Here is a 19710-nt window from a genome sequence, read left to right on the forward strand (position 1 = left end):
AATAACTCTGACGTGCCCACTTCATCTCAGTGCCTGCCAACTCAGATGCCCTGTGCTGATATTTTAATATAAACAAAGTTAACTATTTCACTGCCAATAAAAATAAGAAAAAATAAAAGGGGTGAAGGAGCTGCATATTCAACTGTGATTAAGATTGCCTCTGCCTCCAGCCAGAAGTGTATTTAGCAGGACTGAGCCCGGCATCTGACCTCTGCTCCTGTACATCCCTTTTAAGCTTCTGTGATGTCAAGGAAAGATAAGCTTGCTGAGCCCTTCATGGCTTATGACTTGGTATGGATCCCAAGGAAAGGGTGCAAATCCCAGGGAGTCCAGGGAAGGTGTGTTACCATGCTCTGAACAGTGCTCCATGCAGCAGCCTCTTCCCTCACCCAGCTGGGTTTGAAGAAACGACACCACATTTTCCTTTTTTCTCTACCTTGTTCTGTTATTTTATTAAATGGTGTGCTTCAGATGTGGCTGCATGGTTCCTTATTGCTTTCATAGATGTGTTTTTCTTCTGTTTTAATAAGCTATGTGAACCATGAAGGAGAACACCAGGTGTATTCCCTCACTGTGCGTTATAAAGTACGTGCAAGGGGTTTTGTTTCTGATATGTTTGTACAGTGGATTCTAATCCCCATCTGCAGCATTGCAAGACTGTGATTAACACGGCTTTGCTTTCCTGTGGCACCTTTCTGCTAACAAATTAATTCCCACAAATTTTGTTTGGACAAAAACATATAATTAACCTTGCTTTGCAGACACTGTTCAGCTTTTGACACTTTTTGTACACTGTTCAGTAATATATATAAATATAGCCTCAACTACAAATCCACAAACAGTAATGAAATATTCACCAAAATATTATTGCTTCTTCCTGTGTAGGATTACAAACACCATTCAGTGGCTGAGAGAAAACACCATGAAGAAGGGACCTATTTGACCCAGTTGTTGACAGCCACAGAGATGGACACAGAATTGTCACTGAAAACTGCTCTCTGACCATCCTGGTTAAAGGTATGCTACTGTCTTTTTTTAATGTTAAACTCATGGCCATAGTATTTGAGCACTTGTGGACACATCCTTGACCCCTAAGCCTTGAACATCTGGGCAACGGTATCACCATCTATCCAAGCTGTTCTAGGACAGATTGGTTTTGAAATGCCATTCCTTAACTGTTAAAGCCTTTAAAAGTAGAATAGGTATTTAAGAGGCTAAGCAATCCCACGTCTGCTGCATGCCATGCTTCTTGAAACTGTATTGTCCAGCCATTTCATCAGCTTATATGCACCGATGTCTGTTTCTTCTAAAATGCTTTGAAAGTGACTTCATTACTGAAGCAACAACTTTGATGCTGTGCACTCAGAAGTTGATGTGAAAGCCTGACTTTGGGGAGTAAGACAGCTTGGATTGTATCTTGGAAAAGCAGGATCCTCTTGAATCTTTCTGCCTTTGCCTAAGGTTTCAGGTAAGGTTTCTGCCTTATCCTTCTCTTTATGAGTATCTGGTATTATTTGTCTTTTCTAGTCTCAAGTTCTGCTGCTACCTGTGTAAAAGTTTGCCTGTTCTACCCTAGGATCAGCTATTACCAAACTACATCATCTATCACCAAAACCAATTTACACTTCTTCTCATCTCATTAACTTCATCCTTTTCTTTCTCCTTCTGCTGAGGTTCAGGGTTACAAAAGATTTGGGCCTTCCTTATTTCTGAAGTGGCAGTTCCTTCTTTGGTGCCTGCCATTTCTCTCAGGAAAGTGACACCAGAATTAAACAGAAAGACCCTTTCTATGAGCTGGGCTGTAAATGAGAGAAGTGAGGTCAGAAAACAAAACCATAAACTACTCTCACAGAAACAAATCAATCCTGTGATAGGCACAAACGCTCAACTGAATGTACATGAGCTTCACTCAGGGGTAAAGCGGGAAATACAGCAGACCTGGAAAAGGCATTCACAGAGGAAGAAAAGGACTAATATAAACTGAAATTCATCTGTGCTCTGGAATGTGCTTTCTTTAAGCCCCAAACAACTCTTGCTTTCGTCAGAGCATCCATCCTACATAATTGTTCATTTCCTTCTTAATGGCTCATCCTGAACTCATCTTTTGTCCAGTTTCTTCTGCCCCTTGCTGCTGACCTTTCTTCTTACCAGGGCCGCGCCCAGAAGATCCATTGGAGACAGGACTGGCAGTAAATGCTCATGGGTAAGAAAACTTTGGTCTGAACTGTTTGCCTCCTTTTTTCTGCCAATTCTACCCAAGAGAGTAATGAGTAATCTGCTGTTTTCTCAGTTGAGGACTCTTACAAGACTTGTTCTATTTAAATGAAAGGGAGGGAAAAGAAACAAAGAAGGTTATGAAGGTATGTTATTATTATCTTAATAACAGAGAGGTTTGGCCAAAGTTCAGATCCATGGAAGAGGAAGTTTAGCTGTATGATAGAGAGAGGTTCCCATGATGTTGAATGCGTGCATACAGGAAGAAGGGTAGAAAAAAAATAGTGCTTACAGGCAATATAGATCAAAGGAACTTAAGAGTATCTTTAATTACTAGAATCTGATACAGTGCTCCTGAGGGTCTTTACCAGAATTAATTTCCTTTATTATGCAGAGATGTCAGGTCTTCCCCTGTGTGCATTCATTTTGGTCTTTGGGAGACTCAAGATTTCCTGAGTCACCTTGTGACCAACCTGAGATTCATGTCACGCCCCATGGCAAGTCCCTGAAGGAAGAAACAGGAATGAGTCAGACATGGCAAAAACCTCTTTACACCTCTGAAGCAGCCTCTGTATTCCAGAGAGCAAGGCAACCCCAATGCATTCTCAAGGTCTTATCATAGAAATGGATTCACAGGCGATGTCACAGCTTGCACAATGCCTACTGAATACAGGGAAGTGCAACAGAACTTAGGGGAGTGGTGGCTGTGCAGCTGCATGTTGCTTCTTGAAGCAGCTGCCAAAAAAATGGGGTGTCACAGTCAATGGAGAGGCAGAGGAGAGGGAAGGCAGATGAGAAGACAAGGGGGATGGAAGACCAGAGCTAGTGGTAGAGGCAGTTCTGGTGAGGTGTGATGAAAGGTGTAGCTTGAACTCGCTAAGCCTGCCCACCTTTCTGCTGCAGTGAGGCATTGTAGGCCAAAATCCTGTCATATGAGGGAAATAAAGCTGAGTCACCAAATTCATTCCTTTGCTGTTTCATGCATCGCATCACGTAATGCGTGACAAAGTCTGATTTGTTTATTTTTTCTCTGGTGTTCCCATAGAAAGGCTCTTCCAGGCCTTCTGTTTCTAAGACAGAGTAATAATTTTCTGCTGTTTATTTATGGCTAATTTACCTTTATACTTAAATCTTCCCATGTCTCTCAAAGGTCTTTACCTGGCCTGATGACACATTAACAGGCACCCATTGTATCCGCTCTGTCTTCACTTCGCAGGTTGTACAGTCTGAGCCAACAGACAGTTCAGCCCTTCTAGGAAAGCTGAGTTGCACACACCCGTGTAACAGGAGTCTTTCAAATGGTACCTGTAAAAAACAGGTCTTTCAACTCTGTGGACTTTCTGCTGTCTTTCAGTCAGAGTATTTAACCAGTGTTGATCCTTCCTTGGCTTCTTTTGTGGAAAAGTGTGTTCTTTGCAGCTCTCTTTGCTGGAAGGATGGGAGATTTCACACCCACAGATCAGTAAGTCTTCAATATGCTTGGAGTTGGACATGTGCATAACTGTTTTCCTGGATCAAGATTAGAGTTCTCATCACTTGACAAGATTGAGCTTGTGACTTGTGGAGTGTTGCCAGTTTCTTCAGAATTAAAGATGTATATAAAATATCCATGTTTTTTAAAAAAAGGCAATTCCCTTTTCCAGGTTTGCGTGTGTGCATGTGTGTACTGCATTAATTAAAAGCTGATTGGGTAGCCAGAAGGATGCTCTGCAACAGTATTACTACTTGGATCACAGTAATCTCTTTATGCCATGTGAGAGCTGATCCTTGTTCCCAAAGAGCTGTCAACTGTCCGTAGACAAAACCAAGCTGGAAAGGGACAAATAAAGGTGCATTTTTACAGCGTCAGGAAAGTGGTAGAAATAGAGGCAGCATCTCTTGATCCCTGAATGTAGCAGGTATTCACTTTACCCTCCTTTCAAGATTCATGGTGCTTTTTCTGTAGATACAATGTTGTACAAACAATTACAGAGGAACTTAAATGCAACACTAAGTTTTTCTTGGCCTCTGTATTGCTTCTTTTCAGCCTGCGAAGATCGACACGAGGATTTATTGGTATTTATCTGTCAGAAATGTCGGGGCAGGAATTCCTGGTTTATCGAATGACCTCTAGGATTAATGGAGGACTGACAGGACTCAGAGGTGACCAAGTGCAAACCCACGCTCCCGTTTTTCTCAGCAAAATAGAAGTGCGACGAAGAAGAGAAGACTGCGATCCCTGGCGCGGGGCTGAGCTGCACAAGAGGAGGAGAGACGCGGGTGAGCAGTCACTGCGGCTCGGCACCGCGCTGCCGGGAGCGGGGAGCAGGCGGCAGTGCCCGGGCAGGGGCTGGGCCAGGCGGGCAGAGCCCGCGGGGTGCCGGGGCCAGTCTGGCGGGGCCGGAGCGGGCGGGCAGCCCGGGCCGGGCCGCGGGGGCGGGCGCGGGGAGGCGGGCGGTGGCGCCGGGGGAGGAGCGGGGGGCCGGCCCGGCCTTGCTGCGTGTGTCCCGGGAGCGGGGCCGGCCTAGCGGGAGGCGGGCAGGGCGAGGGCGGGGCGGCTGGCGGGGCTGGCCCAGCCCGCCGGAGAGGAAGGGGAAGGGAAAGGGGAGCGGGTACGCTGTTGCCCTTTTAAGCGAGCGAGTGGGTGCAGGAGGCTGGTACAAAGGGAGCTGCCGCCGCGCTCGCCGTCCCCCCGCCGGCTGGGGCTGCCCCGGCCCCCCGCCCTCCCGCCATCTTCCGCCCCGCAGGCGCGGCCGGGGCCAGGGTCGGGCCGGGCTGAGGCGGAGGGAGGCGGCGGCAGAGCGGGCGAGGTGGCGCAGGCCCGGGCCCGGAGATGAGGCCAGGATGTCGGTGTCAGGGCTCAAGGCCGAGCTGAAGTTCCTCGAGTCCATCTTCGACAAGGACCACGAGCGCTTCCGCATCGTCTCCTGGAAGCTGGACGAGCTCCACTGCCAGTTCGTGCTCCTGCCGCCACCGCCGGGCTCCAGCCCGCAGCCGCCGCCGCCGCTCACCATCCACTGCAACATCACGGTGCGGGGGCCGAGCGGGGCCGGGGGAGGGCCGGGGCACGGCCCGCCCTCGCCATTGTCTGCGGGGCGCGGGGAGGGGGCGCAGCCCCGCCGCGGGGTGACTCAGCACCGGGGGGGACCGGGGCCTCCGGGGGGCTGCCGAGGCGCCTGGGCCCGCTTCTCCCCGGGCTCTGCGTGTCCTCCCCACCGCGACCATAACAAAAGTTCGGGAGCGGGCGCCCCCGGCCTCTTCTCCCCGCCGAGGCGGGGGCCCGGCTGCTCCTCCGGGGGGCTCTTATGGGGGAAGGACGTGACCGCGTCGCCCGCTTCGGGGCCGGGAGCCGGAACAAAGGGCGACCGGGCCCGGGGCAGCGGGGAGAGAGTCCCCGAGCCGCCTCCCCGCCGCGGGGTCGGCCCCTGGGGCAGCGGGAGGCTCTTCCGGCCTCCCCCGTCCCTGAGGCGTCTCGGCGGGGCAAGGGGAGCGCTTTCCTCCCGTCCCCAGAAGTGGGAGCACGGGAGGGAGGTGCAGGGCGTGCGCTTTACTGAGTGCGCCACACCGGCGGGGCCTGAGCCGGGCGGGCCGCCCTGCCCCGGGCGGGGAGAGGAGAGGAGAGGCCGGGCGGGCGGGCCCGGGGGGTCAGCCCTGAGCCTCGGCGGGGGTGGCGGCTTCGGGGGCCGCTGCGCTCGGAAGGACGGGGAAACTTTTCATTCTTGCTGTCGTGGAGGGGTAAAATAGTGCCTCTGGTCTTCTGCTGGAGAGTTGTTTTATCATAATGGTGGCAGTTAGACTTGTGAAGGGGGTATAAGCCGCCTTTTCGGCTCTGAGGGACTCCTACCTGCGGCTTGGTTTGGGATTTCTCATTTCTAGGGGCTTTTTGTTCCTCTCCCTTCTCCTCTTCTCCCCCAGTTCATTCGGATTTGGTTCGTTTAAGTGAGTGGGAGGGAAGCAGAATAAAATGTTCAGTATTGATTGCAGTGGTAAAAATCCTCTGCATTTTTAAAAGTTTGGGCCCTAAACTTGCCTAAGGATTTGAATATGTTGGCATCTGTGACTCAAGTACAGGAGAGTGATGGAGGTTCATTTTTATTGGATTATCTGTAGTTATAAGTGAATTTAAATGGCTTATCTAGATTCAGCTTAAGAGTATTGAAAAATTTTGTTTGGATGAAAATAGTGTTTAGTACATTTGGGTTTGAGGAAAATCAGCTCTAGAGCTTTTTTGTCTTTTGCCTGTAAAAGGATAAAAGTTTCAAACAGTGGAGGTAGAAACATGAATGTAAGTGTGAATATTAGAGTACTTAAAGATGAAGCTCTGCATGCAAACCAGGCAAATCTAATAACCTTGATCAGATCGTTACAGTCAGTTTTCATAAGAAGTCAGTTTTGTAGTTATGGGACAGGTATTTGTAAGACATAAGATGTTTTTGGGGGTCAAATAAGCAAGGTGGTTTCAGACATGACCTATCAGATTGTGTGACTTCTTTAAGTATTTTTAATTTTGTAGAGAGTGTTTGATTGCTGAGAAGTCTGACTGTTTGTTTCCACACAACATGAGGCATTTCAGAAGTCCCTCTCTAAAGAGTAAAATAAAAGGTCTGGTGATTGTGCACCTTCAATTGTCACTTGAATTTGATGGGTTATTTCTTTGTCGTCAAGTGACAGCTAACAGAGAAGCCAGTAGTAAGGCCTGAAGTTTTTGGTGCCTTGGGTTTGTGCTGTGATGTTTATCTGCTTCTGAGACTGCTTTTGTTGTAGTTACTTTTGATAGCTGTTCGTTCTTAACTTGCAAAGAAATGCCCACTTACTTGTAGGCTGAGGTGTGCCTGAGCAAGCAAGAAACAAGCTTAGGTCACTCTTGGCATTTTTATGTGTTAATGAGGAAACAGTGTCTGCAATCTGCTATTACAGTCACTTGCCCTAAGGGTCAAGAGGTCTTTAGCATGCCATTAGAATCATGGCATATGAACTTGCAGAAAGAACAGGAAAAGAGCTGTTTCCAGCCCTAGACCTGAGACTTCTACTTTGAAAGAAGTCCATGTCCAAGCTTCTTGAAACTTTCGTTTCACATTTGGTTGCAAGCAGCTTGGTGCTTCCTGATGTCTAATTTTTGACTCTTTGAGGTAGGTGGCTATTTTCCCCATCTGTTAAAAATAAATAGGAGAGGGCAACCTGAGCTAAAGAGGTGGCTCACTTGTTTCAAGTGGGTAGCAGATGACAGAGCCAACAAGAGACAGCTGGCCTCTGGACTTCTGTCTTGTTTTTTTGACACAAGTGTTAGAACTCTAAGTGTGACAAAAGTGATTTCTCCACTGCCCTAGCAGAACCGAGTCTCTTGGCTCTGACTCCTAATTGCCTCTGTGTTTTTTTTCTGTACGTACAGTAAACTAGAAAAGCATAAGTCCTGTTTACCGTGCATCTGTAGGTACTGTGGGAACTAGATATTCCGGTGGTATTAGTAGCATGCAAAAGATGGTAAGGCTACAAAGTTTTTGGTAAATATGTCTTCTCAGAGAGACTCACCCTCTGCATCAGAAGCTGCTATCTTGGTGCTCTGGATTTGCAGTGCAAATATGTAACTTCAGCTGTTTGCTTCTTCTCACCGCTTTAACCCCTACTGCACTGATCAAGCCACAGTATTTCCCTTACTCAACAAAAGCTTATGATAGATTGTGTGTGTGGATGGTAAAGAATTCTGTTAAGGGGAAGAGTTAGCACAAAGCTTGATAATTACTTTTTTTCTTTGTGGTTCTCTTTGGGTACCTCAATACTTCACTTGAAATGAAAGTTGTCTAGCAGTGCATGTAGTTGCTGAAGGTACTGGATGGAGAAAAATCTGGTAGGGAAGGAAGCTTCCAGTAGCTTCTGCACTTAGTGTGAAAAGAGACTTGATATCTAAGTTGTTCTGATCTTCACAATGGATCTCTTTCTTTTCTCCAGTCCAGAGAAAGAAGGCAGAGGAAAGAGGAAACATTCTCCTGGAGAGGTGAGGGAGAATGTCTGCTTAGGAACTGCATGGATCTCCACAAGTCTCCTAAACTAAATTCTACAGTTTAATTAGAAGTCTGCCCTGGAATTTCTCAGAGAGATGTTTTTCTTATTGTCTGTAGTGTGAGTTTGTAGAACCGTCAAAGTGAAGCTGGAATAGTCTACCTGTGATACTGCACAATGCTTGAAATCAAGATATATTTGCTCGATAGCTCTTTTGTTTCGTAAAGTAACAGGCAAACTTTATCCGAGTCCGGCCTTCGAGATTTCTGGTAGTGACCCGTATTGGAACTTAAATGGTTAATCAGATGATTTTAAAAGAGGCACTTCAGGGTGGAGTCATCCCTGTCAGAAAGCTTGCTGCTTATTCCCAAGAACTGTCTAATTATTGAACTTGTCCAGGCTGTGTACCTTCACATTCCCATTCTGTTATGCCAAGAGCAGTGTCTGGAGTTCTGTTTCATTTTTAACAGTAGTCTTCCAATTAATCAAGTTCAATAGACCGGTGTCCTTTACAAAGTCTGTGTATTTATCCTGGTCCTGTTTTGCATGGTTTTTGAAATCGTATCAAAACAGTGGCCTTGCCTAGAGGAGCATGTTTATTGATCATGACTTTAGGTGAGTGTCTTTGATTGCAATCTGTAGTTTGTTTGGTACCTTGTCAGACTTACGACATAGTATTCCAAAGGGTGTGCTAGAATTATTCAATGTTTTCATTGTTATTGCAAGAAAAAGGACTGATCTGGACTGCTATAAAACTTCTTGTATGATTTTATAATCTCTTCAGAGAGAAAGTGGATGTTAACATCTTTCCACACGTACACAAAGCAACTTTTGAAATTCTGTGTCCTCGAGTAGCGCTTGCAGGTAGAATGGGGTTTGCTCCAGCTCTGTGTGGGAGCAGATTTTGGTCCCAGACAGATGCTGGGCTCTCACGTGCAGGGATATCCTGCATATATTAATAATTCAATGCAGGTGATATGGATGACTCCAGTATACTCTTGCTTCTCTGCTGGAAAGTAGTATCTTCTGCTTTTATTGAAAAATACCCTACCGCTAAATCAGAGTTAGAAACTACTATGAAAGACTTGAAAAACTTGCTGTCTGTAGATAACTACAATTGATGGGAGAAGACTTTATTTTCCCTTTTAAACCAGGAGGAGTGAAACGACACTACCTGTGAAGCTTTTGACAAGTTGAGCATGTACAGAGGGTGCATTAGAACATGAGAGAGTTCTTTGAAGGCACGATATTTTTAGTATTAAAAGTACTCCTAGCTAATGTCTAGTCAGCTGATAACCTATTAAAAAGGCTATTTATTTGTACACAGAACTAACCACATAATGAATGAGGCTTTCAGTTCAAACCGTAGATAGTAATTTTTTTTAGATCACTAGACATTTTGTAGGGAGGTTGAGACTTTTGTCTCACAGCATATAGACAACATGGCTAAATAAAAGCAGACAAACATTTTATCTTGATAATACGTATTTTTTTAACTACAATTAAATATACGTGGAATTTTAGAGAAGGAACTCAAGTAACTTATCAAACACAACTTTTGCAATAGAAATGTAGAAGTTCAGTCTTGCTTTATTTAGCAAACCAAAATTAAGCAAACAAGAATATGAAAAGAGTGAGGATTTTAGCTTCTCTTTATATGCCAAGATTGTAATTGGAAATGGAATATTGCAAAAAAAGGAGTAGGAGGAATCTTTTGTGTCTGGAAGCCCCAGGACAGTGGTTTGTGAGCCCGCAGCTGGTTGTGCTGTGTGGGGGAAGGCTGTAAGCAGCACTGCAGGGTTTGCAGGTCAGTTGGGCTGTGGCTCCTATAAAGCATGAAATGCTCCTAAAACACCCCAGAAAGCTGCAATGGCAGGCTTCAGATCTAAATGCTGACTATGGTGAGGTTTTAATGTACAGGAAATTGCACTTATTTCAAATGGGTTACTCACGTGAGTTAATGATATAATAATCTCAGAACTGGGACTCTTGTGGTCCTCAAAAGCGCTCTCCCTGCACTTTGATACTTAAAAGCAGCTTTATTAAAATATACTTTTTTTTTTTTTATTTAGCATGCTTCTTCATCGTCACTGTTTGGGAGTTTTTTGTAAAAAAACCTGAAAGATACCCGGTAATTTTTGTATGTTTCTTCATAGTCGCTGATTTTAAAGAGACTAACTTAGAGTAGGGCTACTTTGTAACAGGAATTTAATGAGATGACGGTTGCCTTTGATTTGTGTTGCAAATTATATGTATTTTGTGTCAAAATTGGAGTACTCTTAGTCGCTGCCGCCCAGGAGACTGACCTTATGCTACAGAAGAGAGTGTATGTACTGCTACTCTTGATTTTTTTTCTTGCGGGGTGGTGGGTAAAGGCAGGGTGTGCTAAGATTTTGGCTTCTCTGTCAAAGCTTTTTATCAATGAGAAAAATATGGGAGTAGTGAAGAAAGTGCATTCTGTTCTAGAAAATAAGGTTACCCTTCCAAATTCATCGTGGCAGTCTGTCTGCAATGGAACACTGTAAAATCAGGAGTTATTAATGGAGCTGATCAAATGCATTCCCAAAAAAGAGTAGCTTCATTCAGTCAGGCTTACGCAGACTGGAATGAATTAGCAGGTGTTTTTTCTGTGCTAGGCCGAAGGATATCGTACATTGATGACATACTGATATTTTCAACATTAATTAAAAATTACGATTGCAAGGAAGACCAAAGTATGGTTGTGTCCTGTGTACTCTGTAACGCTGCTGTTGCCTGCAGCCCAGCAAAGGCTACGTGCCTTGTGAGGTGGCCAAAACTGAGTTTACTGGATTAAGGACCTGGCTGTCACCTAGAAGTTCTTTACTGGGTTATTGTTAATCTGGATCACTTCCCAGTCTGGGTCACTGTGTGGCTGCACAACCAGCTGTACCGCAGTGGAGGGCCCAGAACCGGGTGAGCGCTGCCCACGCTGCTGCTTGCCAAGCGCTGGCCTGGTCCTCAGCAGTGCTTGGGGTGGCTCCTGTGGGGACACCCCGGTGCTTGCACTGCTGTCTGCTTTAGTAAGTGTTCCGGGATATCTCTTAAGCTGTGAGCTTTGTAGAAGTGGTGAAAATGACCTGTCACCAGCTCATAGAGGACAACTGGAAAATAAAACGGCTGATGCTAATAAGGAGAGGCTATTTAACATTTAGATCTTATATCAGCCTGCCTGCACTCAGTACTGTTGAAGCTAATATGAGCAGGATAGTTCTCAGTTGATCTTTGCTGGAAACAAGCATACCAGTTAGTGTATATCTTACTGATTTCTTGCTTCCAGCTGTAATCTTTTAAGTGTGGCATTAAAATAATGATCTTATGTGTTTTGTTTCTTTTTTGTTACCTTATGCATACAAGGCATCCCAGTGTTTTAAGGACTGTAGAGCAGTTAGTGTGCGATTTTGTGAGATGTAGTTTGGACTAGTTTCTCCCAGATCTCTGATTTTTGGTTTTTTTTTTTTTTTTTTTTAACCTCTCTGAGAGAAAGGCTCCAATAGAGTCATAGATCTTGCAATAGCTTCTTCCTGTCTATTCAGAAAGGCAGAAACGTAAGCTCTGTCAGAACTTGTATGGTGGCATTAGAAAAAAATTAAAGCGTTCCTGTGCAGTGGTGTTCAAGACACCACAGGCTTCCTTGAATTTTTGAAGTAGGAAATAACTGTGGTAAGAGTGTGGTATTTAACTTAGTCATGGTAAACATGGGTTGAGCTCCGTGGTACTGAAATTTTGTGTGTGGGTGACAAAGTTCCATGTCAAAGGCTCTCATGTGAAGGCTACACTTGAAAGACACAAATTCCTGAAAGTAAAGAAAATGAAGCGGAGGAAGGGGAAGTCGGGATTTTTGGGTGGCAGCAGAAGTGGCAGCAGACTTTGCACACTGAGGAGTAACTGTCTAAGTGATAAAGGCAAGAGGAGGTCTGCCAGGAAACTTTTTCAGGTCAAGTCAGGGAGAGGGTCACATGTTGCAGCTTAGTTATACCCAATTCTTCAGTTCCAGCCGTTTTAGAAGCCGTTTCTTGCTACCCTGGCTTTGTGACACTGATGTAGATGATACCTTTTCTGAATGTACTTGTCAGTATAGTTGCAGAAGTAGGTAATTAATAACTCTTGATGACTGGAACAAGTTGATCATTTGTTTCAAGTAACCAGTCTTCCCTCAGGAATTTGGACACATAAGATACTGTACTGCTGGTAACGAAAGAATATTGGAGAACCAAATTTGCAAAATACCTTTCTTTTTAGCACATGTCTAGCTGCTTAAGTGGTAAAACACTGTCAGCTGGAGTGCACGTATAATGCATGCGTTGAAGAGAACCCCTTGTGGCTGAGAGTTCTGAAATAACCATCCTCTGACAGCTGTCAAGACAAGAGTACAAGCACACAGTGGGTTTTCGATGTGTGAGGAGTAAGACTGGTTCATCCACCTGCTGTGAGGTGCTATGGTAGAAATTTGGGTTGTAGTCTCAGCTCTACAACCTTCTTCCCGATAAGCGAGTCACTTAGTCTCCAGCACTGCTGTGTTCTTTGCTCAGGTTTGAGTGTGGGTGATCTGTGACTTGATTTGTTGCTGTTGGTGGTATTGGCAGAGGAATGTTCCTTAGCTCACTCAGCTGGGTTGGCCCTCAACACCAATTTTCATTTTCAAACACTGCGTACTGCTCCTGAACAACTGGCACCTGCTGTGCTGTTACCTAATCTTTCTTAGTATTAACCTAAGAGTTGTGTTTGAGCAGCAGTATGTTAACACTGAGTGGATTTTACTTTGGGTCCCTGCAAAATTGTAGTGAGTGTTTGTATTTTCTGTGACTTTCTTTGAACAGCTAGATGGCATGCTGCATTATGATAGTGACCTGGAGAAGAAAATGTTTTTTCACAGTGAAGATAGATAACTGTTATCAGAGAAGGATTTTTGCTTTTGTGTTCAGAGTTCACATTTTAGTTTTGTGTAGTTACGTTATACTGGACAACAAGTAGCCTGCTGCCTTTTGTTTGGTAAGGGGAGTGGATGAGGTTGTAACAACAGATAAGAGTCCGATAAACCTGTTTTTCCAAGAGTAATTTCAGAGAGCAGAGTGGGCAGTTGGGACATTTTGTGTAGATTAAATAGTTCGAAAAGTGGCTGTAAAAAGTTGACCCAAAGAACTTGACCATAAGAAGTGTAAGAACTGTGATGCTGCATCTGCATTCATGTTTCTGACTGTTTGAAGTGGTGTTTGTGCCTTCGCTACTACGGTTGTATGTGCTTTGGCTTCTGCTAAGATAGTGATGTTTGAGTATAGAGAGGTTTAGATGTGTGTACCTGGATAGAGACGTGGAAGTAAAACACAGAAGTAGTTTAGATTGTTTCACAAACTTTGGAATTATTGGCCTATTGTATACACCTGTTTGAAAGCAGCATTTGCTTCTTCTCTAGGTTTTTTTGTATTTTGTTTGGTTTTTTCCCCCCTCAAACTGTTGGTTTTTGTCTTAAGGGTGTCCAAAGTAAAGAAGCTAAAGATTCCATAAAATTTCAAAAGAATTCTATGGGTTGGAGAAAAGAATTTGTGCAGATGAAGCTGTAAATTACAAGCTTCCTGGGCTTTGGAATAATTTTTACACAAGTGAATTGCTGTTGAAATACTGTCCCTGTTTGCTGTAATTTAGCTATGATGTGCTCACCAGCTTATGAATATTGGCACTTGCAGATGCTGCTGAATCTGTATATTGCAAGAAGTGTGCCATAATCCGGGCTTTGAGTGCATTTACAAACATGCTGTGGGGCTTGTGCCCTCGTATAGACAGTGGCTGTAGAAGGTGCAGAGGGGCAGACCGTGGCACATCTGGCTGGAGAAACAGCTGTGTTGTTCTGCCCAAGAGCGTGTCTGTCACAAAGGCAAAAGTCACATCCATAACTGTTCTGTGTGCTCTGAACCGGAGCGTTGCCCTGCAGTGACTTTTGGGGGAGCCTTCTACAATCAGTAGAACTGATTTGTACAGAAAACTAGAGTTTTGTTTGGGACAACTTGTGGTTGTACAGTGAGTTTTACAGGCGCCTATAGAGTTGTGATTTGTTATGGTCTTTCTGTTCTTGAGGCACGTGTTGTTGACCCTGCCTTTTCTAACATGGCTGTATTTAACAACATCAACAATTCTAACCAAAGATACTCTGCTACACTCACATCATTCCTTGGAGAGGGTGTGGGAGAGGAGCCCCATGGCCCTGTCAGCTGTCTTAGCTGTGTTGTGTTCACGTGCTGCTGAAGGTGTTGGGTTCTGCAGCGAGGCGCACGGTCACAGAACAGCACAGAACGGGATTGGGGATCTTCACCTGCCCCCTGGAAAGGTGCAACATGATGCAGCTCTTGCAGTCTCCAGGCCTCTGACTAAAACCTCTTCAGCTGGGCTTGTCTTGTACAGTCATTAAACTTGAGGGTAGAATTGCAGTAATTTTATCTGTTTACAAGAGATAGGTGTAGTTTAGTTGAACCCGGTGCCTTACCAAACGTATGAGTTTTAACAAGTACAAGTCAGGCTTTAACTTCAGGAGGAGTGTAAGAAAATGAAAGCTAATACAAGCTTGCTTTCTGTGGGATAGAAACAGTTAAAGATCTCTGTTTAGCTGGATTCTAGTGAGTAAAAAATGTCCTTCTGTTTATATGCATTGAGCAAATTAATGGTACGTTGTATACGATCTTAACATTCAAAAGGAAAAGCAGGTTGAAGTTTTCCCCTTATTCATTAGAGGTGAGTAAAATTCACTTTGCTTTTTCCCTGTTCCCAACATTTTATTTTTACCCCCCTGCATAAACTTGTCTTTTAGAACTCTGGGTCACTGAACTGTTAGATTCTTAAAGAAATGACAGTTCTTTCACATGTAAAAGTGCAAATTTTACTTGCACTTGGAAATTGAATGTTAGAATATTGTAGTATGTTCAATAACTCAGCCTGTAAAACAGGGCAAATGGTGATGTCTGGATGTTTTAAAATACAAATTTTGGGGGTTTTAGTACCTTGAGGTTTCTGGTAAATAGTTTTATTTGGATTATTTCCAATGAAGGTCAAAAAGCTTGAGTTGAAAGTGACTCTTCATGCTTTCTTTTTTTATATTTTAGTTATTAAGAAAGGGTTGAAAGGGCAGACAACAATCTGCTGACTTCTAAAGGTTCTTAGCCTGTAGATTTCATGGGGACTCAAGTATCTAGTGGTAGAAAATGCATTACCAGCATCTTAAGCTGCCTTTGGAAAGTTCGGCCCCTAATAATGGGAAGCGGTCTGGCAGTTGTGTAATCACAACGCATGCTCTTTTAAGAAGCTGTAAGTACTAGTGCTTTATGGTCGTCAAGCTAAACTTTAGAACTTCAGCTCGAATAGTATCTTTTCCAGTCCTGCTATTTTTGCTAATATTAATTCTGTGTTGTTTGGTTTTGTGAGGTGCTATGGTTCTAATTTTTTTTTTTCTTTCTAAAGGCAGGTTGACACAGGTAAAAAATTCATAAGCAGTGAATTGATTGACTAACGATTTCAAATAATATATATTAAATTGTAGCTAATTGTATAGTTCAATTTTTTTTTGGAATGTTTGTGTAGAAAGTGTACACGATCCCTAACCAGTGGGATTTGATTTGATTTTTCAAATCTAAATACCTCTCTTTAATTCAAACAAACTTGGTAGCATCAAGGTGTCTGCTGAGGGGAAGCTGCCTATGGTTTGAGATCAGTTCCTTGATGTAAGTTTATAGCAGATGTGTTCACCTTGCAGAGATGGCGTTAGCCCTCTGAAATGTCGTCTTACATTAGGATTTACTTACTTCATTGCCAAGATTTGTGGGAGCTAGAATGGTCTCTTGCTAACCTTCTCAAAGCAATTAAGCTGTTTAAAAGATTTGGGGGTTTGATGTTCTGTTGTTTGGAAGTAAAAGGGGGTGGACAACAAAAGTTGGGACTGGGAAGATAAAAGTTAGAAGTGCTGTTATGAAAATCACCTGGGTTTTAGTTGTAGCTGGTGTAAAAGAACAGAACAAGGTTCTGTCAGTGATGGAGATTTTGCAAAAACTTAGAAGTGAAACTGGCTGGATATTGTTCAGCCGGTATGCTAAGGAGGTTGAAACCACCACAAACAAACAAAAACCCACAAACTAAACCAACCAAACAATACCAAACAACAACAAAAACCCAAAACCACACCAAACCCCAAACACATTTTCAATCTAAGATGATCTGGAAATTAAAGAAGATTAAGAACTTGTCAGCATATAATTGTGATTTTGAAGTCATAATGGTGAAGATATGCATTTAAATGTGTTTTCTTACCATTTGGCCATGATAAAATGGCTCTGTTGTGTACAAGGAGAAGTGGTTACTCCATTACCTCCCAGCACACTGTTTGCACAGGTTGTTCTGATCTCAGGAATGCGAGCAAGGTGTGTTGGTTTAGTTCAGCAACTCTGCAATTTCAACAGTATTGTAGTAATTTAGAAATGGCTCATGTAAATGTCTCCTACTCCCATAAAAATTGTGTCGCTCCAGCTTTATAGAGCAGGATAAAGATTATATAACATTGCAAGTAAAACAGCCTTATTGTTGAGGATGAGAAAGCTGAGCTAGGATATACTTAGATGACAGATCTCCACTCAGGAAAAGCTGTTTTAATGCCTGTGCTCCCGGTTATCTTCTGTCACTTTTTTTTTTCTCTTTTTTTGGTAAGCAAAATTATGAGTACAATGTTAGCAGACTCTGTTATGGAGGATGCAATGGGATGTCTGAACAGTGAGATCCTGTGTGTATTCTTCTCATACACTGTGGTTTCCGTAAATGATTTGATAGGTTTTGAAATTGTTCCGGTGTCAGGAGCTGTGGGGCTTTATCTCTTTGTATTCTGTGTGTTTATGAGTAGGCTAAATTCTTTTACTGCATTCTGTTACAGAAGTGTTTGTGTTGACAAAGCTCCCAATCTGTCCTGGTGTTAATACAAAGACTCTCTAGAAGCGATGAGCCCATGAATTGGGACTGTGTGGGTCAGCTGTGAACGTGCAGCCTTTGTCCTCGGTCCTGCGAGGTGTGATGTCATCTCAGCATGTCACATCTTCCCGAGCCCTCGCGCGGCCCGTGCTGCCCGAACCTGAGCCTTGGAGCTTCTACCTCCTCAGGAACTTCTGCTTTTCCTTGGAGAGAGCAGGAAAATGTAGTCTTAGAGCGGCTACAGAATAAGATCTCCAACACTTACTGTGGATGATACCTGTGCAGCAATACTAGATTATACGAAATCACTGTATGTCAGCTGGGTAGTGTAAGGCCCAAAATTATGTGGTTGGCTTGTGTGTGTGTGTTTTGGTTTGGTTTTGGGGTTTTTTTAGCCGCTGAAAATTAATAGTAGAATGATTCCTCTTCTGGGATTCCACTGATGAAATGTTGTCTTTGTATTGGGGAAGCTTGTGTTCCTTACATGACGTAACAACCCAAACCCATCTATTCTCTCTATAGGATGCAGTTATAGAAGAAAAACCTGACTTAATTCTCTTGACAGAATTAGCTTGTGTGAAGTTCAGTCGTTTGACCTTACCAACCACAAGCTTAGTTTCCCATTGCATGCGATGGTGTTACAAACTCATGAGCTTGTTTGTGTCTCAAGATCAGAATGTTAGAAGTTAGTGTGTGAATTCTGTATTTCAAAATAGGGTGACTCATATCCACGTGAAACTCAGCTGTTCCAAAAATATGGATTACTTAGACATCTAGAGAAATTTAGTGCCATTTATGTTTTAGGTGAAATGAATGTATTTATTGGTAAGTCTGAAGAACTAAGATGTGTTGCAACAAATGGGAAGTTTGATTGAATGTGTATTTTAATATTAAGCATCTGTTGTGTAAAAGTTGGAATACGCAATTAAATATCCGTATTCCTGAAGTCTAAAATTTGAAATATTTTCTGATACAGATAAGTGAATGTGCTCGCATATTGTTTAAAACAAACCTTTCTGATAAATTAATTGTTCCCATTCATGTCTCAAAAGCTAAAGCGGACTAAAGATTTGAATATTAATCATATTTAGGGTATAGTAATTCATATGTGCTATATACACTAATGCAGGGAGTATCAAATCTTAGTGTTTTTTCTCACATACAGCAGGACTTGCTTTCATTGCAAAAAATGGAATGAGTTGGAATGAGAGCAGGGGAGGAGGAAGGGCTGTCATTGAGTGCGGGAGGCATCAGCACATTCAGGGAGCCGCTGGAATGTATTTGAACACGTGGTGGGATTGCGTGATCACGGCATCAGCGCTGTCAGCTGCAACCCTGTCTGACGAGGGTTTGCTGCATGTATTTGGTGGAGATTTTTGTGTAGGCCCCGCAGACTGGGATAGATACTGGCTCCAACAAACAAGTGCCCTACTGTGGGTTAGGAGAAAGGAGAAACACAACGGTTAGAAAAGAAGAACGTGGCCAGTGAACGGTTGAGCTTCATTGTCTTCAGATTCCGGATACGGTTCTGAAGAGCGGACTGACAGATGTTTATCTTCTGTCAATTAGTGCAATTAATAGACTTGCTTAGGCTTGACCTAGCATCAATAACAAATACCTGATTTAAAAAATAAACAACCAAAACAAAACAAACAAAAACAAACCAAACCAAAACACACCCCCCCCCCCCCCCCCCAGCAACTGTTAGGAGAATGCACATACACAGTTCAAATGTTGACTGTATCTAGACAATATTTTTATTCTAATGAGTCAGGGGTTTTAAGAAGCAGATGGCTCAGTGAACCTTGGGAAGGGATTTTACTTGGTCTTTGTATTTTGTGATGGCAATGTTGGTATAATCTAAAGTCACGGTAGTAGCGTTTACCCTGTTGTCTTTCTTTTAATGAGTTGGCCAGAGAAGTTCGGGTCTCAAAAAAAGCTGGTTCAGACAAGTGTTCAGGCAGCAGGACCACAGTTCACAGCCTCCCTTCTCATGTTCCCCAATGTGCATGAAGGTCCAGTGTGCAGTATGACAGTCAGAGGTAAAAACATTGCACTGTTGCAGGAGAGTTTACAGGTAGGTTAAGTGTTATTGAAAATGGGTGAGATGTAATCAGTACAAAGCTTGCAATATCTGAAATTAAGTATAGCTCCAAGAAATAATAGTTTGGGAACCCAGTGGCAGCTGGGAATTCAGTCTTGTTTCTCCAGCGATGACAGTGGTTAGTCTTTCAAGAGTATCTTAAGTACAACTGAGGAGAAAATAGACTTTTCTAAGGTACTGTATTTGGTAAAGGAAGAAAGTGATTAAACCACATGTAGCTACCCATCTGTTTGCCTTCCTTAGCTTGAAAATCTTGGCAAGCTGAGCACTGGACTTTCTTGACAGACGTTTGAGATGAGGCCTTAGTTAATCAAGAACAGGTATTCTAAGGTCTCCGATTCAGGTATGATACACTTCGAAGTGAAGCTGAAAGATGTAAACAGTTTGTCTTTTCGTGAAGATGCTAGGAATATTGGATATTCTTCTAAGGTATTTTTAGCTGTGATTTTAAAAAGTAAATA

The 19710-nt window shown here is 43.4% G+C and overlaps 1 protein-coding gene and 1 long non-coding RNA gene across 4 annotated transcripts in view; both read left to right on the forward strand.

The window, feature by feature from the left end:
• Window positions 1-2220, forward strand: part of LOC139829008 (uncharacterized) — a 69094-nt gene extending 66874 nt beyond the window's left edge. For both annotated transcript variants that reach the window (XR_011741166.1, XR_011741165.1), the window contains exons 2-4: window positions 886-1017; window positions 1324-1468; window positions 2152-2220. This is a non-coding gene — a long non-coding RNA (uncharacterized lncRNA). The remainder of the gene's footprint in view (window positions 1-885; window positions 1018-1323; window positions 1469-2151) is intronic.
• A 2533-nt stretch (window positions 2221-4753) lies between these two features.
• UBE2Q2 (ubiquitin conjugating enzyme E2 Q2) overlaps window positions 4754-19710 on the forward strand; it is a 47110-nt gene continuing 32153 nt past the window's right edge. Inside the window, exon 1 of one of the 2 annotated variants that reach the window (XM_065847221.2) lies at window positions 4754-5223. In XM_065847221.2, coding sequence (XP_065703293.1) covers window positions 5038-5223 — 186 coding nt within the window. In that variant the 5' untranslated portion in view covers window positions 4754-5037. The remainder of the gene's footprint in view (window positions 5224-19710) is intronic. The other variant, XM_065847222.2, reaches the window with a different exon arrangement.

The sequence above is a fragment of the Patagioenas fasciata genome, chromosome 12 (genome assembly GCF_037038585.1).
Source record: "Patagioenas fasciata isolate bPatFas1 chromosome 12, bPatFas1.hap1, whole genome shotgun sequence".
NCBI classification, from domain to species: Eukaryota; Metazoa; Chordata; class Aves; order Columbiformes; family Columbidae; genus Patagioenas; species Patagioenas fasciata.